This window comes from Dicentrarchus labrax, unplaced genomic scaffold (genome assembly GCF_905237075.1).
Source record: "Dicentrarchus labrax unplaced genomic scaffold, dlabrax2021, whole genome shotgun sequence".
In the NCBI taxonomy this organism is placed as follows: domain Eukaryota; kingdom Metazoa; phylum Chordata; class Actinopteri; family Moronidae; genus Dicentrarchus; species Dicentrarchus labrax.
The window spans coordinates 2,315,932-2,341,157 of NW_026136724.1; the positions used below are offsets into that span (position 1 = coordinate 2,315,932).

The 25,226-nt window shown below is 39.7% G+C and overlaps 1 protein-coding gene across 2 annotated transcripts in view; it reads left to right on the forward strand.

Annotated features, from left to right (window-relative positions):
- large1 (LARGE xylosyl- and glucuronyltransferase 1) overlaps window positions 1-25,226 on the forward strand; it is a 157,707-nt gene that overhangs the window by 80,839 nt on the left and 51,642 nt on the right. For both annotated transcript variants that reach the window (XM_051392030.1, XM_051392029.1), the window contains 2 exons: window positions 2,089-2,212; window positions 2,420-2,591. In XM_051392030.1, coding sequence (XP_051247990.1) covers window positions 2,089-2,212; window positions 2,420-2,591 — 296 coding nt within the window. The remainder of the gene's footprint in view (window positions 1-2,088; window positions 2,213-2,419; window positions 2,592-25,226) is intronic.

Genomic DNA, 25,226 nt, shown 5'->3' on the forward strand with positions numbered 1-25,226 from the left:
ATTTATTAAACTCCAAAAATTTTACATTGTTTTTGATTTCTTCAAATATCTAACTAAAGAAAGTGGGTTAACTAAGACTCTTCCCAAGACTAACGATTGAATTGACTATTAGGGGGCAGCCCTACAAACAACCAAAATTATTTTCAAGGTATGTGGACATAAGCTAGAAAATCCACAGTTAGCCATGAGGGGAGATGCCAAAATCTCAAATGTCTGATTGGCGACATTCTACATAGGTAATTACAGAAAGAACTCCTTTTTAATGTGACAACTCATGACAGATTGTTATTAGGGTTACCGCAAGGATGGGTATTAGAATCGGTATTGGGAGAGAAAAAGTTGTATCAGTGCATCCCTACTCTCCCCATGGTGTGAGTAACATCCTCTTTACATGAAGGTGAAAGCTCAGGTTCAGGACAATCCTTCACTCCTCTCTGAGCAGATGGGAGCACAATGAATCTGTATCTGTGTACTCTAAAAGTCTTTACCGGAACAAGATACTGATATTGCATTATGAAGATTAGATGATTAGATTATCACTGCCACAGCTCTGATAATCAGGATGTACGTGACATATTTGCTTCCTTATCAGCCTAATCCTAAGCATCCAGTGAAAGGCTTGTTGCTGTTTGTCCAGAGGATGCGTAGACCCTCTCTATTTGCACTGCTGCTGCTGACAGCTTGTACGGAATCAGAGTTCTGATACATTATGACAACTTCCAGCCCCCAGTACTTATTGAGCAAGTGCAGCTGACTTATTCATTCCCAAAGTCATTCAGCACGAGACACCCCAGGGCGCTCACATCCTCAGCTTAGTGTCAGTATCTCTCGACTTGATTTAGAAGTCCTGAATACCTATTTTGCATGATCCCCCTCTTCTATTTGTGTAAGATGATGTAAGATACAGGCCTTCTCTGGATGAAGCTTTGGCCGTCCTGTCTGATGAATCATCTCCTTATTCACTATGCTGTCTGCTTTACCAGCCTCAGGACTGACTGCATACACACATACCCAGACAACTAAAGATTTTCCTATTCGTCTAGTAGTCAATAGTTAATGCCACTAGTCCACTAGGAGTTGCACATTTATGATATTAATTATTTAAATATATATGTTTTAACAGCCTCCTGTTAAATGCTACGCTGTTTCTTCATCATGCCTGAGTCAGAGTCCTGGTTGGAGCCGCTGTAAATCCCCTAGTCTCTTTTAATCTCCGAGGCTGTGAACCCGGTTCCATTGCCTGCTCACCAGGCTCCGGTTCTGGTGCTCATTCTCTTATGCTAGTTCCTATGTTAGTGGTGTAAAAAAAAAACGTTAAAATTTTTTTTTTTAAAAACTCGCCATCCTTTGTCCTCCCAGTCTGGGTATAGTCAGGTTTATCAAACGTTACTCAAACAGGAGGAAATAGTTCATTTGTTGGGGATTGTCAGTGATGGATGAATCCACATTTGGTGCTCTACTGAATATTTGGGCCTGCAGGACGGTATATGTGGGATTGAGTTCAAGTAAACTACAGTGTGTGTTTATGGTAATGAAGGAACAACAATGTGGCTCACTGATGTGTTTTTAATAGTTTTTGGATGACAATGGAGATGTATTGTACAGAGGAAGAAGATATCAGGCTTTGATACACACACAGTACTTGTTAGTAGATACATTCATTGTTGGTTTGGGTCTGCAAATTGGATTTGTTGATTATAACTAACAAAGGCAAAAGAGCAAAAAAGAGCTGTTGTATTTGGTCAAATCTTGGATAGACCATTCATGTTAAAAGGCAAATTTCTATCTATAGTCCCATGGCAGTTGGATGTTGTTTTTTTTGAAAAGTGATGCAAAGTAGTATACATTTTTATTTTAGTTATATAAGTAGCAGTAAGGAAATTTTAATCAAAATTTCATTATACAACCCTATAAATTACAACAAGATAACAATTAATCCTTGCCTCTTCATTTAATTCAGACATTGTTCAACCCTACTGTGTTTAAAAAAACAGATTGATCCTTGTTGTCCTTTGTTGAAGTTTAGTAAATTTGAAGCAGGATGTGAAAGAGCATATAACTTATTCAGGTTTGTGTGTGTGTCCACAGGCGGAACCCACTACATTTCCATTTCATCACAGACTCCATTGCTCAGCAGATCCTGTCCTCTCTGTTCCATACCTGGATGGTTCCTGCCGTCAGGGTCGACTTCTATGATGCAGATGAGCTGAAGGTGAAGAACACCGACTCCACTTCGCCTCACTAACTACCAGCTTCTCTTAGAAAAACACTCACTTACTACTCTATAGTGCTTAATGATCTCACTGCCACCTTCTTTAATTATTTGGAGAAGTTATGAGGTCTGTAAACCATCTTTAAGGATGCTGTTACGTAATCAACAAGTTTTAAAAATTCAATTCAATTTGGTGTGGTGTTTCAGTCGGAGGTGTCCTGGATCCCCAACAAACATTACTCTGGGATCTATGGCCTGATGAAGCTGGTGCTCACTAAGACGCTGCCATCCGACCTGCAGAGAGTCATTGTCCTGGACACGGACATCACATTCGCCACCGACATTGCCGAACTCTGGGCTGTCTTCCACAAGTTCAAAGGTAAGAAAGTTCCAAACTGCAATAAGAAATTGTGCTTTCTTTATTTGATTTAACTGTCAGTTGTTGACTGGATACAGAGGTTAATGCAACTAATAGGCTACTTCAGTATATATGTATATATGCATAATAATGCAGGTAAAAATGTGGAGAAAAAAACAAAGTACAGCAAAGACAAAGACTCTGACTCTCTAACTGGACCTCTTTGAATCTTAATTTAATACCCCTACTGGAGCAGAGAGTGAATACAGTCAGGTCCATAAATATTGGGACATCGACACAATTCTAATCTTTTTGGCTCTATACACCACCACAATGGATTTGAAATGAAACGAACAAGATGTGCTTTAACTGCAACTGACTTTCAGCTTTAATTTGAGGGTATTTACATCCAAATCAGGTGAATGGTGTAGGAATTACAACAGTTTGTATATGTGCCTCCCACTTTTTAAGGGACCAAAAGTAATGGGACAATTGGCTGCTCAGCTGTTCCATGGCCAGGTGTGTGTTATTCCCTCATCATCCCATTTACAAGGAGCAGATAAAAGGTCTAGAGTTCATTTCAAGTATGCTATTTGCATTTGGAATCTATTGCTGTCAACTCTCAATATGAGATCCAAAGAGCTGTCACTATCAGTGAAGCAAGCCATCATTAGGCTGAAAAAACAAAACAAACCCATCAGAGAGATAGCAAAAACATTAGGTGTGGCCAAATTAACTGTTTGGAATATTCTTAAAAAGAAAGAACGCACCGGTGAGCTCAGCAACACCAAAAGACCCGGAAGACCACGGAAAACATCTGTGGTGGATGACCGAAGAATTCTTTCCCTGGTGAAGAAAACACTCTTCACAACAGTTGGCCAGATCAAGAACACTCTCCAGGAGGTAGGTGTATGTGTGTCAAAGTCAACAATCAAGAGAAGACTTCACCAGAGTGAATACAGAGGGTTCACCACAAGATGTAAACCATTGGTGAGCCTCAAAAACAGGAAGGCCAGATTAGAGTTTGCCAAACAACATCTAAAAAAGCCTTCACAGTTCTGGAACAACATCCTATGGACAGATGAGACAAAGATCAACTTGTACCAGAGTGATGGGAAGAGAAGAGTATGGAGAGGGAAAGGAACTGCTCATGATCCAAAGCATACCACCTCATCAGTGAAGCATGGTGGTGGTAGTGTCATGGCGTGGGCATGTATGGCTGCCAATGGAACTGGTTCCCTTGTATTTATTGATGATGTGACTGCTGACAAAAGCAGCAGGATGAATTCTGAAGTGTTTCGGGCAATATTATCTGCTCATATTCAGCCAAATGCTTCAGAACTCATTGGACGGCACTTCACAGTGCAGATGGACAATGACCCGAAGCATACTGCGAAAGCAACCAAAGAGTTTTTTAAGACAAAGAAGTGGAATGTTATGCAATGGCCAAGTCAATCACCTGACCTGAATCCGATTGAGCATGCATTTCACTTGCTGAAGACAAAACTGAAGGGAAAATGCCCCAAGAACAAGCAGGAACTGAAGACAGTTGCAGTAGAGGCCTGGCAGAGCATCACAAGGGATGAAAGCCAGCGTCTGGTGATGTCTATGCATTCCAGACTTCAGGCTGTAATTGACTGCAAAGGATTTGCAACCAAGTATTAAAAAGTGAAAGTTTGATTTATGATTGTTAATTTGTCCCAATACTTTTGGACCCTTAAAAAGTGGGAGGCACATATACAAACTGTTGTAATTACTACACCGTTCACCTGATTTGGATGTAAATACCCTCAAATTAAAGCTGAAAGTCTGCAGTTAAAGCACATCTTGTTCGTTTCATTTCAAATCCATTGTGGTAGTGTATAGAGCAAAAAAGATGAGAATTGTGTCGATGTCCCAATATTTATGGACCTGACTGTACGTTAGCCTAGTCTGCCTCACTCATTGATCCCTTATCTGACTGAGGTTTGAGAAAGTTATAATCTATGGCCCAGACCACAGCTCTGAAATATCAGCAGCCTATCTGTGCTGTGTATTGATAAATCCATGACGCTGTCCGTGGTTCTGAAGTAGCATACAGATTTTTTGATTGTGCCTTTTTCTCTGTTTCACTTTTTTTTTTTCAGTTCCCCCCATTTTATCTATAATATTCTCTAAACTACATCCTATATAGCAGGTTACTAAAAAGAAAGCTTATTTTTCTTTATTTTAAAGGCCAACCAATGATTCTATTCATTTGTAAATATACACAATAGAATAATAAATATTATTGTTATTTGCAGCCTTGTAGCTTTGACTGATTGTGACAGCACTAAATAGTCAGAGTAAAGGTCTGTCATAGCAGACGTCTGTCCAGAGGCGGGCCTGTCGATCTTCTGCAATCTATTCTCTCCCCACACGTTCTCCAACAATGGCTGATTCATCACTCATGTGGTGAAAATCACCACCATGACTCAACATGTAGGACTGCTCTTGTTGGATCAATACGTGGTTGGGATCAGCTGGATAGACGCTGTGCGTTACACAGGTGGTGTTCCTGCAAAGAGCCTGGAGGAGTAGTTCTCCATCTTGTAATGAACAGTGGTCTCTTTTCCACTAAATTAGTTCTGGTTCTTGTACTGGTTCCTTTCAAGATTCTTTTTTTTTTTTAACACTGCAGTGTGGTCCGTGATTGAAGGTGGATGAACATTGGTACATCAAAAAGGAAGCACATTTCAGGAAAAACTTATAAGACCCCTTGATTTAGCCCTTTTTAGGACCATGCTGCTGATTCAAATGGCTTATTCCCTGACATAATAGTTCTGTTCCACCACAATCGATTTGTGAAGTGATGAATTTCCGGTGTTGATTCGACAGTCAGTTTTGCCTCCTCTTTTTCTCAGCAAATGAGCAGAATTAATTTTTACCAGGTTGTCGCTCCAGTGTGTTAGAGGACATTTGCATTAAGTTGAACGGCTTTTCTGAAAGGACCAGTGTGTAGGATTAAGTGGCATCTAGCGGTGAGGTTGCTCATTACAACTCCCCTCTGCAAAACGTATCTAGAGCCATTGTTTGATTTGTCTGTTCTGGGCTACTGTAGAAACATGGTATTTCAACATGGTGGACTCCGCAGAAGAGGACCCACTCCCTCTGTAGATAAAAAAGGCTCATTGTAAGGCAGTTGACATATCCACTAGAGGTTACCAAAGCTTCACAGGGTTTTGCGAGGCCTTTTTTTATGTTAAGAGGTATAAGAAAACTTTATACTACACATTAGGCCTATATCTCATCGTCCTGCATTATAAAAGTACACAGTTACACCAATCAAAGAGCTAATAAAATAAATGTCAGGGAGAAGAAAATACTGACTTTGTCAAAAAAAGAAGCTTATTAAATAAAATAAAATACATTTAAAAAAGGAAAAAACATAATACAGAGAATTGTATAAAAAGTTCCTAAAAACATCAGTAAAACCCACCTTTGATATATATTCACAGAAAATAATCTGCTCGTTTTACACAAACTTCCCACAGGTATTGTGTTCACTGTTAAGGTTCATTGTACAGTTTATCAGTTGTTCTGTACAGTTATTGTTATGCATTGAATAAAATATGACATGCATAAAATATAAAATCTTTTTAGGGGTCTGCAGTTTAGTCAATTATAGTAAACCTTTTCCCTTAAGGAAACACTGTTATAAATTAACAAAAACAAAAACAATTCCTATATTCAGGTGATTATATACTGATGAAAACATACCTATAAATATTATATTACATTTCTGTCAATAGAGCCTCCTAAATGTTACACACTGGACCTTTAAAGTTACTCACAAACAATCAAATATAAATTTATCATGAGTAAATATATGGATGTTTAATCTTTCCGATCTCCGTGCCCAAATGAGATAAGAAAGGCCGAGCATTATGGGGTGTGATAGTACAGTTGTCAAAGAGATGTAAAGGTCTCACTAAAGCCTTCCAGCAAATTGGATTGTAGGACGTGTCATTTAACTTTTTTGTAGTCTTGACGGGATGAATGAACATGATGCAGATGAGGATAACAGCATTTGGACGGTCATTTGGACAGTCCTTCTCAAAGGCATTTGTGGGGGAAAGTGACAAAGCAGTTGCGTGAAAATTGAGAAAGAAGATCAAACCCTGGCCAAGGCATACACAACTGTCACACAACTGTTTCCTGTAACAAACCGAGTGTGAGAAACTGTCTGAAAAAGTGCAATATGTCATCTCACCCCTCTTACTCCACCTTCCAGTGTAGCTGATCAAAACAGCTATAAGCCTTTTACCTTCCAACATGGTCAGACTACACATTGTACCAACAACTGTCAGAGCATAACCCTGCCCTTACAAAACCCCGCCCGATTCTGCTATTGAAACTGACGCTCTTAGACAATCAGACAAATACTTCTTTATATTCAGACCATCATAGTACGAGAGAGGATGAGCAGGAAGTGTGGAGATAAGACAGAAAGTCCTGTCCTGGGAGGTAGGGAAAAGACCATAAAGCTCGCTTTCTCGCACATAGTCAGGAGGAGGGAAGGAGGCGGTGGTGAGTGACTTCAAAGATTTATGGGTAGTGCTGTCCTACAGTGCAGCGCAGCTAGCAGGAGTTTGGATCAATCTTAATTAGCAGTTCACTCCAATGCAGCACCTCTGCCACCCACTCCCTTTGCTGTCCAGCCTGGCTGAACTGTTTAGCCCCATTATGTTTAAAGCATTACAACAGTCCACTACGACACACTCAATAAATGTTACTCTCAGGCTTTAGCCTTCTTCAAATTACCAGCTCATATGCAAGCTTATAAAGATGGTTAAGAGAGCTGATGCACTGCCATGATTTAGTCAGCTCAGCTTTTATTTTATCTGATCATAAATTTATCATGTAAGCCACCAGCATACGAGGGTGATAAGATGTTCATTTATTCAAATAATTAAACGTATTTACTGTACTCAATGCACCTCAATCGATGTCAATCTGACATAAACTTTTAGCTGTATGACTATAGTGAGAGACCACAAACTCCTACTGAAGGTACCCAGAATGGTGACACAGACTCACAGAAAGCAAAGAGAATTGACAGTTTCACTCCACGTGCAAGATTTATTTGCATCAACACAGGATACAAGCAAACTGAGTTGTCTCGAGAATCTATTAACTAGAACAAAGAAAATCACTCTATTATATGCCTCTTTCCCAAGGGTTTGATGACGTCTAATGTCTGATAAGCAGTAGTCATAACTAGGGAATTGGAAACCAAAATCTATGCTTACATGTGATCACCAGAGATTATTTCTTTCATAGAAACTACCGAATTACCAATCTCCTTCTCACTTCTCACCCCAAATTTTCACATCTAACTGTGAATTAAGGGAATATTTCAACCAACCCGAGTTGGTGATTGTTGGAACAGTGGAAAGACTAAGGTTTTGGTGAGTTTTATTTTGTTTTTGTCAAAAAGATGTCACAAGGTAACACATTTTGGTCTCTACCATGTCAGCTCAGACACTTCACTCGTACTGCCATCAGCTCCCTGTAATTGAGGATGAATGTATAGCGTTGTAATGCTAACTGCCATTAACAGTGCTGTGTGTGTCTGAGAGGCAGTGTGTCTCTGTAAGTCAAATATTTCTCCAGTCTGCAGTCGACAGGCTGTCTTGATCTTTCCTGCTCAGGTAATAGTGCTATTGTTGCAACATCCTGCTGGGAGCTTCTCTCAATCCTCCTCGCTCACTTTGTCTTTCATCTACCAACACTACTTCCTCAACTCCTTTGTTTCCATCGTCCCTCTCTCAAACTTTCTGTTTTGAATATATTCAAACTCTCTTAGCTTTAAGCAGATATTTTTTCTAGTCTTGAGTATATTTATAGTTGGAAGTACCTCCCTGATTCCAGCCTAGAATTGTTGCTAAAATTATCCTTATCCATATCATTATCCAGAATTCTGTGTGAGCCCGATCCGAGCCTGCACAACAGGCGCGGTTTTGGGCCCGAGCCAAACCCAAATTTCTGCTTTAAAAAAAAAAGTAATAATAATAATTAAATAATTTATTACAAACTCAAATAAACTACATTGTGCATATTATATAGTGCACAATTTTATCAAAACTAATATATATATATATATATACTAATAACAAAATAACTGTACTGTATTTACTGTTCTGTAATTACTGTATGTCCAAGCCTGACCCAACCTACAGCTACAGTTTTGGGTCAGAATCTGGGGGGTTGTGTCGGGTCCAATCAGGTTTGGGGAGAGAAAGCTTTATTGTCATCACCTACACTCAATGTAGCAATTATTACAATTCCACCGAGCTGCAACAGTCTGCTCAGACAGAAAACAAAGCCCATTTTTTGCATGAACATACATACCACTGCACCAGTTGCACAATTGGTGTTGATTCACCCCGAACAGTGATTGAGGCACCAGCTGTGTGTGTAGTGTGCCCAGTGTGTGTTCAGCTCAGCCTCTGACTGATCTCAGAACTCAGCAGAAACTCCAGCTCTTTGTATAATTCCCTTGAGTCTCACTCCTTTTTCCTCTTGTTTTTGTATATTTTATGAAGTAGATTCATAAAGAACACACAGTAAGACCTCTAATAATCAGCTATGCCTGTTGTCAAGACTGCAAGGAGATGGACCAAAGGGGACAAAGCTGGTCTGCTCTGACTGCACTGATTGGAGTGTTTTCTAAGGATGCAACTACAGACCTGGATGAACTCTCTTGACTGTGAGACATCTTATATCAGCTTTTGTGAGGAAAAAGCTTTGTGTGCCAACTAAAAATCACCAGGCCGAGGAGGAGGCCTACAGAAGTGGGGACAGAATCCTGTATACCCAGTCCAAACTGGCCCTCTTTATTGGTGTTTACTGGCATTATCATGCATCTTGGGTGATCCAATCACAAGTGGACAGCTCTTACGTCAGTTCACAGCTACATTAGAATGCCTCTCAACATGAGTCTCGAGTGACTTCATCGCTCTGTATGTAAATTAACAGGTACATCATTTCCTTTGCAAAGACCAAATGCGTTGTTGTTTTTAGATTGTGGTCCAACAGTAGTAGCCAACACACAGGATTTTACACAAAGAGAAATAACTTGATGAATAACATTTGCAGAATTTACCAGAATACCCATATTAGTCTTAGACAGTGTTTCACCAAGTTTAATAAGTTACTCCTCACTCAACATCTCACAAATTCCACAATTTTGTTTCTGGTCATTTTTTCCATGGGTGACAAGGAAGTAGCCTATATAGGTTACTGTTTACTGTTTTTGTAAAATGTTTACCGGCAATAAAATGTCTTCTTCAAAAAATTTTAATAGGGAAATCAGTTGAAGCCTTGTGTTCCGACACCTAAGTGGCTGCTAAATCTTGGCAGGTAAGACGAACTTTAGAAACTACAGCAAAGACATGACATATTGACAGTGTTTTCTGCAAGTAAAGAAACAACTTAATGTATTTTAGTAAATGCCGAATTTACAACAAGGCACAAATGATTAAGAATTCTCCTGACTCAACAACTCTTAAAAATATATTTTTTAAGGGAATCTGGGGATATTGCAGTTACTTGTTCAATGGTAAAATCAGGTGAAGTTCACAAACATCTGCTGCTTGGGAGTCACATGGGAGCATTGAACAAGATGGCTGTACATTAGAAGTTGTCCAGAAACCCCACCAAATTAATGTAAATTAATTTGTTCATTTAGCAATAATTTTTGACTTCTTTGTGTTTAAGAACACTCCATTGTTGTTACTTCTCATCATTTGAAGCACAGAAATGGCTACCTCTAAATATTTTAGACCAGCACATGGAAAGCCTGTAGCAGACTCCAATGATGCTAGCCTGATGCGTCCTGAGCAGAATGCTAGCCTGGAAACCCTCTTTACTCAAGTGAGTAAAATGAGTGCAACACTGCATACGGTCGCTTCGGACATGTCGACGATCAAAGAGACCCCTGCCGAATTGAAAAATGCGGTAAACGCTGTGCAAGAACGGCTGACTGAGGCGGGGGGCAGAATATCCGACATAGAGGACATCACGCAACAACTGGTGACCGACCTCGAGCTACATAGCAAGCGAATTGATACCTTGTGGACTGAGGAGGATTTAGAAAATAGAAGCAGTTGCAACAATGTGAGATTGCTAGGTCTAACTGAGGGCAAAGAGGGGGCCAACTTAAAGGAACACATCGAAAAGATCCTTTCAGAGGAACTGGGCATGGACGTTGACAGTGAGTTCGAAATAGAAAGAGCACACCGCTCCCCTGGATCTTTTCCAGCGACACTGGGATTTACATGGAGAGGGAGGAGCAGAAAGTTTAAGGTTGCGTCGGAGGCTGTCAAATTCATCGAGCAACAAATGACTGAGATGGAGAACAATGGGCCTACCGGAGACAACTTGGACGGAGAATAAAAGGAGAATGAAGAACTGTGAAAATTAGGCTACAAGGAGAGTTTGAGAGAGGTATGGTGGGGTTGGACAATATTTGTGTGGCTATCTGAACTAGGGAGCTAGTCGGTCATTCCACAGACCAAATTGATTTATTTCTCATTTTTCTTTTTTCTTTTTTCTTTTCTTTTTCCTTTGGACTGACCTAAAAGGAAATGAGCCTCAAGTTGGTTGTTGGAGGCTTTTTTGTGTTACTGTGTTCTCTTTTACTGAAGAGGATAGGTTTGTGTTGACCAGTTTGGTCTTGTTTGTTTTTTTGAAATTTGCAGATAATTTCATTATACTTAGTAATGGTACACAAGTTTTTGAATATTATATTGGTACAAGAAGGTCAGATAAAGGGGTCATACATGCCCATACTTACATATATATTTTTTATTTACTTTACATGAATGGCAAATAATTCCTATGTTAAGGTGGTGTCCTGGAATATTAATGGTTGTGGGAGCGGAAAAAGGTGCTTTTATATCTCAAACATAAACAAGCCGACTTAGCATTCATTCAAGAAACTCATCTTAAGGATGATGAGGCTAAAAAATTTAAAAGAAACTAGGTAGGACAAGTTTATCATAGCTCTTTTTCCAGTAAGAAAAATGGAGTTCTTATTTTGGTACATAAGAGGCTGAACCTCTCAATGGTAAAGGAATTTAAGGATGCTAATGGTAGAATTAAATGTCTTGAAACCGTCATAAATGGTATGCAATTAACACTCTGCAATATCTATGCCCCGAATAGAGAAGACCCATCTTTTTTACATGAAGTTAATAGCATATTGGGGAACTCACAAGGACAAGTGATTTTGGCAGGAGATTTCAATCAGGTTCTAGATGGTGCGTTTGATAAAAGCAAATTTTCAGGAACCCGAACATCAACACCTAAAGATAGAGCTGCCATTCATACACTGATAGAAGACAATGGTTTGATTGATGTATGGTGATTGGTTAACCCAAGGAAACGAGAATATTCCTTTTACTCCCTTTTAGTCCTACTCACGAATAGACTTTATTTTGATATCCCAAAACCTGATAAATTCTAGCTTTCTTAGATAAACCAGTGACCCATAGGTGAGAAATGCCATTCGATCTATGAAATCACCTGGAATTGATGGGTTTCTGTTGAATACTATAAAGAGTACATTGACATAATTGCCCCAGTACTAACCAATGTATATGAAGAAGCTTTTCAGACTGGCTGATATGCAAATAGATAAAAAATAATGTATAACGCTCCCAAGGCAGCAGTCATGACAAATGGCATGATTTCGTCATTTTTTGATCCTTCTAGAGGAACCCGACAAGGGTGTCCCCTTTCGCCACTCTTGTTCACGATTGCTTTGGAATCTTTGGCAATTGCCGTAGGAGCAAACCCTTCCATTAGTGGAGTGATTGGTGGTGGTAGTGAGTACAAATTAATGCTTTATGCGGACGACATTCTTTTTCTGACCAGAGATTCTAAAGACTCATTGCCTGTGCTAATGAACACCATATGTGAATACTCTAAGCTTTTAGGTTACCAGATTAACTAGACCAAATCTGAATCTACTTAGGAATTAAACTAAGCCCAGACCTACAGGAGATGGCCACACTCAACTTTGATCCACTCCTTCAAAAAACCAAAACAAACCTGGGAAAGTGGGGGAAGTTGAACCTGTCTCTTTGGGGTAAAGTAAATGTTATTAAAATGGTAATAGCCCCACAATTCAACTATTTATCCATGATGATACCGCTCAGCATATCTGATCACATTTTTAAACAGTACAATAGTCTCATTAAAGATTTTCTATGGGCTGGAAGGAAGCCCAGATTTAAGTTGAGCAAAATGTATGCACCCAAAGATAAAGGCGGGCTTGGTTTGCCTGATGTTAGACTGTATAGCTGGTCATGTGAAATGGCCAAGATAGCTAAACTCTGGAGTGGGACAGTGGATGGTTTAGAATGGGCTGCTATTGAAAAGGCTCTTGCCATGCCATTCCACCCTATGTGTGTGATAACCCAGCAGTAAAAGAATAAACAGAGAGATTATAACCCAATTATTAAACACTCTAGGGAGGTTTGGGCAAAGGTTCATAAAATCCACAAGATCTCACATCGCAAACGGCAATATGCCTCACTTTGGTTAAACCAAGAAGTAAAGTAGGGAAACAAACAATATTTTGGAGAAGATGGTTAGACAATGGAATACACACAATAAGCAATCTCTGTAAAGATGGTATAATTAAGTAATTTGCTGAATTAGCCCAAGAATACAATTTGCAAGAGAAGAGTGATTTTTGGAAATACTTGCAGAGACATTGCTTATTGAAGAAGTGTCAACCGAATGAAACCAACAACCCAATAGTTGACTATCTCCAAAACCCACTTAACCATAAAGCATCAACATTCAATACTTATTCAATTTATTTAACCAGCAGCTCATGTGACAATTTGAGGTTAATCTGGCAGAGAGACCTTAATTGTCAGATTGATGAAGATACATGGAAACAAATTGTGGGTGATAATGGTAAATATATCAAGGACACTAGAGGTAAATTCACTCAATATAAAATTCTACACCGGTATTACTGGACTCCATGTAGGCTTTTCAAAGTAGGACTAATAAGTACAAACACATGGAATTGCAAGACAGAGATGGGAACATTTATACATCTCATATGGGAATGTTCTACGGTCACTCCATTTTGGCAGAGTGTATTGAAATTCTTAGAGGCGTGGGTAGGAATATCCTTGCCATTATCCCCATGTTTTTGCCTTATGGGATATAAAACAGAAATTTCAAAATTGACCAAAATTGTTCATTCAGTTTTGATGGTGGGGACAACCGCAGCTGCCAGAATTATTTTGAGACATTGAAAAGCACCCACTATCCCAACATTTAATGAGTGGAAAGCTTTGATGAGTGAAACAGCATCATGTGAGATTATGTTAACAAGAATAAGGGGCAGGGGACCTGTGGTTCTAGGAAGCTGGGATTACTTTATGGACTTTGTTTGTAATCCTGTACCTCTGTATTTTTGTATTTTTGTACTTTTTTCTTTTCGCCAGGAACACCTAACCAATTTGTTATTTTGTTGACTGACCTTTTTATGTATGTAAGCTGTACCCAATGAGCGATGTACCATGTTTATAAATAAAAACTTAAATTATAAAAGAAAAAAACATCTGCTGCTTATTTTGGCAGGTAAAAGGTCCCGAACCCATAATTTGTATTGCAGTGTACAAAATGGATATAAGAGTGTTTGGTGTAGGCTTATAGGATGTCAGTTGAGTCTGGTTTTGATAAGCTCCAAAACAGACATGGACAGCAGAGGTATCTTTCAGCAGAGGCAACTTTCAGAGTTCTTAACATACTACATAGACTCCACAAATGTACAGTAGAAATTAAAATGTCCACTTTCCGTTGTGCGTTTCACTGCCAATGTGCAGTTGGTGCACTTGTAGGTGTGTATAGTCCATACTTATATTTGTCTTGTGTGCAGTTGTCCATAAAGATGCTCCTGGAATATGAGCAGCTGACATAATTTATATCACACAGACCTTTGTGGCAGATATGGAAATAGAATTTGCTTTGCCCTTTTACCTTGTTTACCTCTCTCATTCTCCAACTAAAATCTACATGAATTGAAAGTAATGGGGCATTCCAAGGTCTTCTATACATAAATCATCTACTTCTCACAACCTTAGTCGAGTCCCTGAACCATCAGACTTCTCGGTTATTACCACACACAACAATTTCAGGTTGGTTCAGCCATTAGTCAGTAGTCACCCCATTACCATCCCACCAGCTGTTATTGACCATCAGTCTGAAAGAGTGGTCTGGAATCTAAAAGTCAGCTGTATACGTGGGATAAGAGCTCTACTTTATCGACACACGTTTATCCTTTTCGTATCCAATCTGACAATATATTGATTACGTGTATACAATGATTCAAAAATGTCATTGCTCAAATGGTGAATTCAGTAATTCAGTTCTGTGTATATCATTATTAGTGCATATTGATCTGACATGCATGTATTGGTTGGCACTAGTTTCGGGATATTAAATGTGGTTCCGCAGAACCCGACATGCAGCACATGTTTGTCCAATCTAGTTTAATTGTTGGCAGACTGGACCCTTTATTTCACAGCTGGTTTGGTCACATTGTCAATTAATTGCTATGTCTATTTTATAGTTTCTGCTTGCCTCCAGGCCTTTTCTTTCAGCCTCTCTCCTATATGACCCTGGCAGCACTGAAGGTGAAGGTGAAATGTTGAACATGTGCCACTTTTTCTCCCTCACTGCTGATTGTATGTTCTTGCTTATAGGCCCCACGGCCGCTGAGAGATGGTGACGTACACCATTTATCCATCCATTGTCAAAAATCACTGGTGCCTGGCTGGAATTTATTAGAGTTAACCCTCCAATTCTAATCAGCAGATATTCTGGGGTTAGGTGTGGAGCCCCAGGGAAATTAGAGCTCGACTCAAGACCTCATATTTCATTTTAGCCTCATTCCCATATGCTATGCCCTCCAGGGAGTACAATCTACGACCCTTGCCACTTTGACAAATTTGAGGTCTGTGAGGGTGTGTACGAAGTAGAAGAGGGCAGACGGGTTGAGGTCGGACATTTATTGTAGAGGTAGGGACAAGATTGAACAGTGTGTTGTATTGCATTTGAACTAATTCTTAAACATTTCTCAGGGGTTGTATATAGAGTCCAGGTCCATTTATCTTCACTAGGCGTTTTTGTCAATTATTATTATAATATTTTTTATTTTTTGACAAAACTATGTACAGACATACAGTCCATTACATGTCTCTTGGAGGTGTTCAGATATATTACAATGCACTTTTCTATAATCTGTCTAGTAAAAAGTAGAGGGCATACTGCCTCCAAATTACCCGGAAAAACTGTATGAGGTGAAAGGGACAGGTGCAAGTTGGTGTTCTAAAAGTGTTCTAAAAATTAATTATTGTAGATTTTAGCCCACTTGCCAACACAGTTAGCACTGCAGCAGTGGCTGTGACACATACAATAGCTCATGGAGGCAATGATAGTACTTATATATACTTATAGTACTTATATATACTCATTATAACACCCAATTGGACGTATCTTCCTGATGTTGTGGAAAGTGAACTGACAGGAGCGGGTTGTTGCAGCCATATTGGCAGCAATGGAGAACTGGTCGTCCAGTGTCACACCCAGGTATCTTGCAGTCCGAGCTGGGGACACCATGGAGTTCTCAATGGTAACAAAGGGGTCATTGACAAGAGATGCCTTCCCTGGAAGAAGGAGGATCTCCACACTTCTGAAAGGTACAGCAGGATGACGATGGAGGAACGTGAGGCTGCTCAAGCATGGTGGAGTTCCTCTGTTATGGCACAGGACAGTCTTGTGGTATAGACAAACAGGATCCATAGACTGATGTCAAGTCAGTGGATCCTATTAATTTTCTATGGAGAGCTGGAGATCTGGTCGGGCGGTGCATGACGGATACAATTTGAATTACAGTTTACCATATTTGTAAAAGCAATTTGCACAAACACGATTCAACTTCAAACCATAACTTAACACAAATGAAGTCTGTCCTGCCAAACACAGAAGGCTCACAAAACTCACATCAAATTGTCAAACTAGGCAGTGCTGATCAAATATGACTCAGATTATTTTACTGCATTGCCTATTTCTTGCTTCAAATGTTTTCAGAAAACATATTTTAGTGTACTGTTTAGCCATAATATATAAAGGTTTCTGGTAGGGATGCTCGATATTGGCTTTTCTGCCGATATCCGATATTCCGATATTGTCCAACTCTCAATTTCTGATACCGATATCACTCGATACCGATATATGCAGGCTTTTTACACCAAAACTGTTAGGTAACAACAAAACATATCTCCTATTGTGGAATTAACACATTATGCCTCATTTTATTGTGATGCCCCACTGGATGCATACATAAATGCAACATGGCTTTCCAAATGGAAACACTGTCTGTGCAAAATAAGAGAACAACTTCAACTTTCATTGTATTAATACTGAAAAGAGCGCTCACACTAATCGCTAGCTACGCGCTAATCGCTAGCTAAGTGCTAATCGCTAGCTAAGCACTAGCTTTGGTTAATGTGTTTAATTGTATTATGTACCTGAAGGAGTGCTAATGTAAATTCGAAGCCAATTGTTAGTTTGGTTAAGGAACAGCTCATAGCAGGGTCAAATATTTAAGGTGCATTGCACTTATTTTGTGTTAATATTAAAATCATTCAGCTTTAAATTGTTTGCTTGTTAGCCACGGTTAGCAACCAACCAGTCTAGTGTGTAGTTGTTGTTGCTATACGTCATCTAGCGCGTGCCGGTAAACGTCCCATGCTGCGTTCATGCAGGCTCGGAAATGCTGAAGCCTACATGTTGAAAGCGGCAGATCTGAAACCAAGCACCACCCAAATCAGTTTTGTCACCCACCAGCTGGAGCGTTCAGTGTTCCTGTGTATCCAGATACTTCCTCACCAGATTGTGCACCATTAGTTGAGTGGCCTTCATTGAAAGCAAATTGGTGGGGGTCAAGAAGATTGTTCTGGTTGGAGATATTCAGAGACTTTGGTGCAGTGTTTTCTGGAGAAATGGATGACAGGTCTGTAATTCTTTAAATTGGAAGGATTGAGAGAGTGGGCCTCTTTAAAAGAGGCTTCACTCTAGCTGTTTTAAGATGTTTGGAAAACAAGCAGTTGTCAAAGAGCTATTGATCAATGATGGGCCAAGTACTAAACTTTCCCCAGCCAAAGTTCCAAACGGAGGTCAACTGAGATAGCTGAGCTATCTCAATGACAAATGAGCGAATTCCATCCACTGGTAGAGACTGTGAGATGTGGTTGAAAGTTGCTTTCCTGCATCAAGAGGGAATAAGAAAGGCCTGTGCACAGCAAATTCAGTCTCTGTTAGCTGCATGTGCTACTTCGAATTCTGAAATAGACAAAAAATAAATGTAAATATCCACTTGTGTGTGGGCATATTTATTTGGTTGCACTGCCTAAATAAATTCTATGCATAGTAAACACTGGTGTGTCTGAGAGGTCCAAGTGCATGGAAGGCTTTCATTTCAGGAGGAAGCAAGTATTTGAAACAAGCAAGATTCATGAATAGGATTTATCATGCATACACAGGCTTTGCATCTCCCTCTGTGCTTTTGTGGCTCTCTCTACATCTACTCTGACACACCATGCATACATTTGAATAACACGCACATGTGAGCGCTTAGTTTTCTTTGCCAGGAACACCTTGTTTCACATTCATGCACCTCTATATAGTTTCACAGGCGTCTGCCCTCTATATGAGTTCTACTCACACCTGTCACTACAAAAACATACAATAAACATAACTTTTCCACACCCTTAATCCACTGCATTCTGTTCATCAATGTTATATAAATCATGGGTGAGCAACTACACCTGTCTTCATGAATTTGCTGAGGGTGACCTATTTTGTCGCCTCCGCTCAACACCACAGCATCTGACAAGCTTTATACCAAAGCAGCAACATGCAAACATGAAGCACTTAAAGATGTGCAGAAGGGGTTTGTACGCCAATGTAAGTGAAGCATTAAAGAGCGGATTTACATGTTAATTTTCTGCTGGGTGAGACAGAGTCAATAATGCAGTTGTGGGTGGTCCTGGTTAGGTCCTGGCACTAAAGACAACAGACCTTAGCAAGCCAACAGGCAGTTGCAGTAGTTTAAACTAGCATAAATATAGTTTTATCCTCACTAAACTATAGGGATGCATGATAAGGATTTTGTTACCACATCGTACCATACCGATTAAATGATGCACATACCAGTAAGGGGTAAAATCTGTGTGTATATATATATATATATATATATATATATATATATAAAAGAGGTGATGCACCTGGACTCTGTGGCGGATATATTCTAGTATTAATCTCCACCAGTTTTACACAGTAAGGTGTGGCTATGAGCACCTTTTAAGGATGCTCCCTATGTCTCACGCTGGTGTTTGAAAAGAAAATGGCATGTATCCACTCACCAGTAGAAGAGGCGTCATCTAGCTTGCCAACACCTGGCAATTGCTTGAAAAGTCAGTAACTCGTAGTTTGCGCATTCTGCAGAATCTGACTACTCTTCCCCATCATCCTCTCTACTCCAAGGACCCAGCTTTCACCGTCTGGCTTCCAGGCTGACAGCAGTGCACTGGCCGACCTGAGGGAGGTAACTCTGGATTATTGAAGAAAAACAGTTTATTTAGCTTATTTATTAGACGCAAGAGGCATGACTCATTTTTGTTGGCCAACGGTTGTGTTAACAGTATTTTGTGTTGCTTCTTAGATACCCAAAGAGGAGTTTTGTTGAGAAAGAACTTCTTTATGGTGATTTGAACTGTGGGTATTGTACATTGGGAATGGTCTCATTTATTGTGATAGTTCAAGAGGTTGGTGGCTATATCAGTTCCTTTGTAGGGTTTTGCTGGTTGTATATTATAAATTACATTTTGTCAGACTGAGACTGGCACCCTGGCTTAATGCCAGCGACTGCTACAAAGGTTAATTTCCTTGTCATGGATACTACCCAGCCTGAGAAAAACAGTTGGATAATGTAGTCTGTGGCTCTGGAGGAGCTTTGTTAGATCTGATAATGATGATGCTGTCAGGGCTTGGAGACTACACATTTTTAAGAGATAGCAATACAAAATGGAGGGGTGGAGTTTGCCAGGAAGGGAGGTTATCACAAGATGCTATTGGTTCCATTATGGAAAGTGTAGGATACAGGGTTTTAGTAGCCTCACTCATACTAGGGAAGTCAGGATATGTCAGTCTGCTGATTCATTTCTTTAGTATTTTTCAGGCATTTTTCCAAATGGAATGGAAATAAAAGGGGGTTGCCATGGCAATGCACAAAAATGGCACACAGTGTAACCTTCTGTTCACAAATGCGGACTCAAAGTGGCAGTCTGCATCCTGGTTCTCACAGGCATGAAGCTTGTGAGCATGATAAGTGTGGTGGGAGTTGAGCACATAATTTAAATAGTCATCTCTGATTGGGCAGTTACTTATTTCTCTTGCTACTATATTGGTACTGCTGAAGTACTTCATTTTTGAGCAACATGATTTCATGCATGGTTTCTCTTATTAAAGTTTGGGTGGCTTGTTAAAGTTCTTGCACAGAGAATTGGGAAACTGTTGACTCAACAATCAGTTTTTCCTCCATTTTGTTTGAAGAACTGTTACGCAGTTGAGTAGAGAAGAAAATAACTGAGTGAATCAAACTGAACGTAATTGGTTTTCCACAGGTTGTTGCTCTTGTGTGCTAGATGATATTTGCATAAAGTTGAACCTTTCTTAAAGAACCAGTGTCTAGCAGCATTCCCACGTGCGCTGGAAAACCTGAAATACCTGGAAATTTAGAGACTAGTTTTAGTATTTTTATTTTGAAACTCGGCTGTTGGTAGGATAGGCTCTGCGCTATGACACTTAAAAAGAGAGAGCGCCACAAAAACAAGCTACCTTTAGCTTGTCTAAATCCCATTAAGGCTGACCAGCTGTAATGAACCTGAGACATTTCATCATAAACCTGCATCATTAAAAAAGGAAGAATTAAGGTTGAATGTGTCAATACTAGACAGTAGCAAGGACAATCCAGGACAGCACTTGCTGGAAAATTATTTCTTAAAAAGAGTGGGAACCCTGTGCAGAATTAAGTGGCATCTGGCAGTATAGTTGCAAGTTACAACACCCTTAACTCCCTAAAGTTACAAGTGTGTAGGAGAAACTACGAACAGTGGCTGCAACACTTACAAAAACGCCACTGTTTGGTTTGTCCGTTTGGGGGCTACTATAGAAACATGGCAGTTCAGGCTCTGTAGAAGAGGACCTGCTCCCTCTGTAGATAAAAACAGATCATTGAATGAAAAGGTAGGTGATTATGAACTAATGAAAACATACCTATGAATATTATATTCCATTTCTCCTAATAGACCTCCTAAATTTTACACACTGGACCTTTAACACGTCACACCACTGGGAGACTGTTTAATCTTGAGTTGCATTCGGTGGAGACAAAATTTTATTTGAAGGATCAATTTATAATGAAAATCCCTCCATCACACATCCAGTCTTAAGTCTGTATGTAAAGACAACAGGGGAATCCCACAGCCATAATGGTGCCAGATGAGCCTTTTAAAGGAGAAAGTGCAGTTGCCTGAAAAAGTAAATGACGAATTAACTTTGAATCCATCTCTGGTCGCTTTCAGATAACATCACAGTCATCTCATTGGTTGATCACTGACAAACAGATCAAAGTTGATTGTACTTTTAGAGCTGCATCAAGCTGTAAAATCTGCATTACACTCAAGGTTTTGCCGCCAGAAGGTTTAGCATCTTAGCTCTTCTCATACGGAAACAAGGGCTCAATGAGATTCTGCATCTAATTATGTATACAAAGTTACAGTGGGAAGAAAATCAAATGTTTATCTGAAATTGGTTGCTGCACCATCATGTTGTGGATAATTAAATTTAACCTCAGTTTGAAATTAAGTCAATGTTCTGGACAGTGGCAGTTAAGTCCTTCCTGCTGCTGAGTCTCATCACCAATCTCACCAAAACAAAAGCCAGCCACTTCTGTTCCTCACATCTTCTGCTGTGATCACACAGTTAAATATCATCCTTAAAAAGCTGATGACAGTTTGACAATGGCATCACAGAAACCCATTTTAAGGCTTATCTAACAGCTTCTACTTTCATTGTTTTATCTTTGTGATCTACCATTTACCCCCAATAATCTGTGTTGATGTGAGAGAAATGCAGGCAGAGAACAGAGTTATAGGCAGGCAAAAAGAAACAGACCCTTATCAGTGAACAGGGACGTGGCTTGATATCATTTTGATTGACATAAGCAATAATTGCCCATCACTGGTGTGATGAAGTCTTTCCACAAAGCTGCTGAGCTGGAACCCATCCCATCCATGTGACACTGGGATTTTAACCCATTTAGCATCCTGCAGCCTCAGGCCCAACACTCCTGCAAACAGGAGCTTTCCCTTCATAGTGGTCTCTCCCTGGTGGCAAAACTCATTCGAGAGTGGTCACTTAGATATAGTGCTGTACCTCGCCATCTACTGAATAAGCTGTCAGTGCTGCTGCACAGCTTTAACAGAGGATCTACTCCACACAACATTCTTGTTCAAGGAGGTCAAACAGGAACAGCAGAAGTCATACTGTTGTGGTAGTTTAGTTGCAGTTGACAGTCTTTCCCTCTTGGCTGTTCCCGTCACAGTGAACCATCTATTTCCATCTCGCTGGCAAATCAGGCCCTGCCTAACCCGGCGTGGAGACAGGCACAGGCTTATGTTGTGGTTAGGACTGGAATTGTGCTGAATTAGGTTACTGGCACCATCTTTGGTCCAATTCAAGCACTGGTTAAGCCACATTCACATATTCAAATCTAACTGGAAGACTTCCCTGTGAGCAAGTTTTTTTTGTGTCAGATAAAGGATATATGAATACATAAATATCAACTTTGACCACAATCTATCTCACTATATTATAGTCATAATCCAGTGAAATTTGCTGATCACATTCGTGCTCCCCAGGGATTTAACCTGTCTGACTTGAGCAAGTCTGTGACTTTCCTACAGCACCAACTTCAGGTTAAATTTCTTAACTTATCCAACACTTTCATACTGTGTGCTGAAATGAACACTGCAGTCTAGGACATTTTGCTTTATTTTCAAAGAACTATTACTAATATAAAAAATTAAAGTGCAGAACTTGTACTTGTCCTAAAGACAGCTCTCCAGACTGTCTCCAGGTAATGCTGCGAGGGTTTATTGAGACAGAGAGAGTTGTAAGCACCCTCATCAAAGATACAAGCACATGTGGTGGCTCCCTTCTCTTCACTCTGCTCAGACAGACAAGGTAGATTAACCATGAGCCAATCAGTGGGCTGTTCGGTGAAAATGGAGGTCAGAGCCACTAAAGACTGTTGACGCTATAAAAATACTAAGGAACCATTAAGTAGCAGCTGTGTAGAACTGCAGCACTGAAATTTCTCAGCTTCAATGGCCATGGTAAATAGTATATTTACCCATTCAGTCAGTTGCTTGTTGGTAATATCTTAGGCTCTTGGTTGCAACATGAGCAGTAATGGTTGTAGAGAAGGACAAGGGGAAGGACATGAGACATGAAATTGCGCAGGTGATTGATTATGGAAGGTTTTGCAGATGAGAATAGCTCTGATTGTCTCCAGGGTATCAGCAGGGCCTTAATAAGAGTCTAAAATGTGTTGAATTATTAAAAATGTATGTCCCTCAGCTCCTTCCAAGTCAAACTTAATCCTCCAGTTTTGTGGATATTAAAAGGTAGTCTTACAGTCTTTAGATTTTTTAGAAGTTTACTCCTTAAGTTATCCAAACTGGCTAGGAGAATTTCCAGAGCATGAATGTTCTACAATACATGATGGTTCTGGCTGTACTCCTGAAAACATTTTCAGAAAAAAGATGATTATAAAATAAACCCAATTCTAACCTTTCCTGCTCCTGCAGTCTATATGCAAAATGCATTTGCCCTAATGAGAGCAGTGGGTCGCCATGACAACGCCTTGCACTACAGTATGACATCATGCCTTCCCTCAATCCATGCCTCCTGCAATCAGCAAAACTCTTGGCAGATGATGCTTTGGCAGTGTAACCTATGAGCTACCTGTCCTTGAATTAAGAACACTTAAGTGTATTGCAGTTTTCTAAGTGCATGAGGCATCATTTCTCTCTTTTTCAGCAGTTCAAACCTCATGTGACAGAAATGCTTTTTAGCTGATCACTTGGGTGTTCAAGGACACCAGGACAGAGACAGAGATTTGCCTCATCATGCTAACTAGCCCCTTGTTTTACATGTTGTTTTTTTCTTTAAGAAAAAGAATGTGGCCATTCATTGGCCAGACTTAATGGGCCTTTTTTCCCAGCAGATGTTTTGGCTCACTGTCATGGTTTACTGGGATACTTGACTAGAACGGAGCTGTTGCTAATGTTATTAGTTACACCTGGGCTTTAGCTGCTATGACAAGTCAAAATGTCTGGCCTATATTTTATTAATACAGGCATATAATTGATGATAAAATGTGATTTATTCAAATTCTACATTACCCAAGTTGGATTTGTCTGCTGTGCAGGAGGACACTTGGATTAAAGTCCAACTTCCATTAAACTGCATGTTTTATTTTCTGCTACAGCATACAGATCTGTCATATACATTATATTTCATGTGCTCTCTTTTGAGAGTGTATATACTTTATAATTTTTGGTTGTATATAAAATGAACATGTGTGGTCTGTGCATTAGCCAGTCAGATACTTCATTGGTTAACAGTAACAGATAGCAACCTGAGACACAACAGTGTGTTGCACCTTGGGTTTGACCAAGCTACCAAACAAATGTCCACCAGATTAAAATGCACTGCTAATGTTTCCTATATCTACACCTTTAACTATCAAAGGCAAAAAGCCATTAGGAGTGTAGGATTTAGTTGCATCCAGTGGTGAAGTTGCAGAACTGAATACAGCTCAGCTTTCCAAGTGTAAAGGAGAATCTGTGGTGAGCGCTGTAGAAACATTCAACATGGCAAACTTCGTGGAAGAGCACTGGTGTTGTCCATTCAAATGGAGTATTTAATGTTGCGTAGTCCTTGATTAAAGTACAACCCCTAATTTTTCAGACATGATTATCATCTTATATTTGACTTAGTATGGTATATCCAATATTTCACACAATGTAAACTTAAAATAATCAAATTAATATTTACTGCATTACATCAGACCAAATCTCTTCACATGTGTAAAACAAGCTTTGACTCACTTGCTTAGTTTTTAATTACAGTTTATTTGGCTTCATAAATTTGGACAACAGAACTTTGTTAAATGGTAAATTAAAGTTTTACAAAGCCCCTTCCTTTTCTACCTACTTCTCAAAGCGTATTCCCACACGTTCATCCATACTCACTCATTTATACACTGATGGTAGAGGCTGCCATGCAAGGTGCCGACCTGCTCAACAGGAGTGGTACAATGCTTCTTATCCAAATGCTAAGTTCACCCACACACATACACACACAGGGTGCAGCCATCAGGAGCAATTTGGGGTTCAGTATCTCGCCAAACTTCAATTGGACTGGGGGTGGCAAAAATCTAACCATCAACCCTCTGATTACGAGACCACCTGA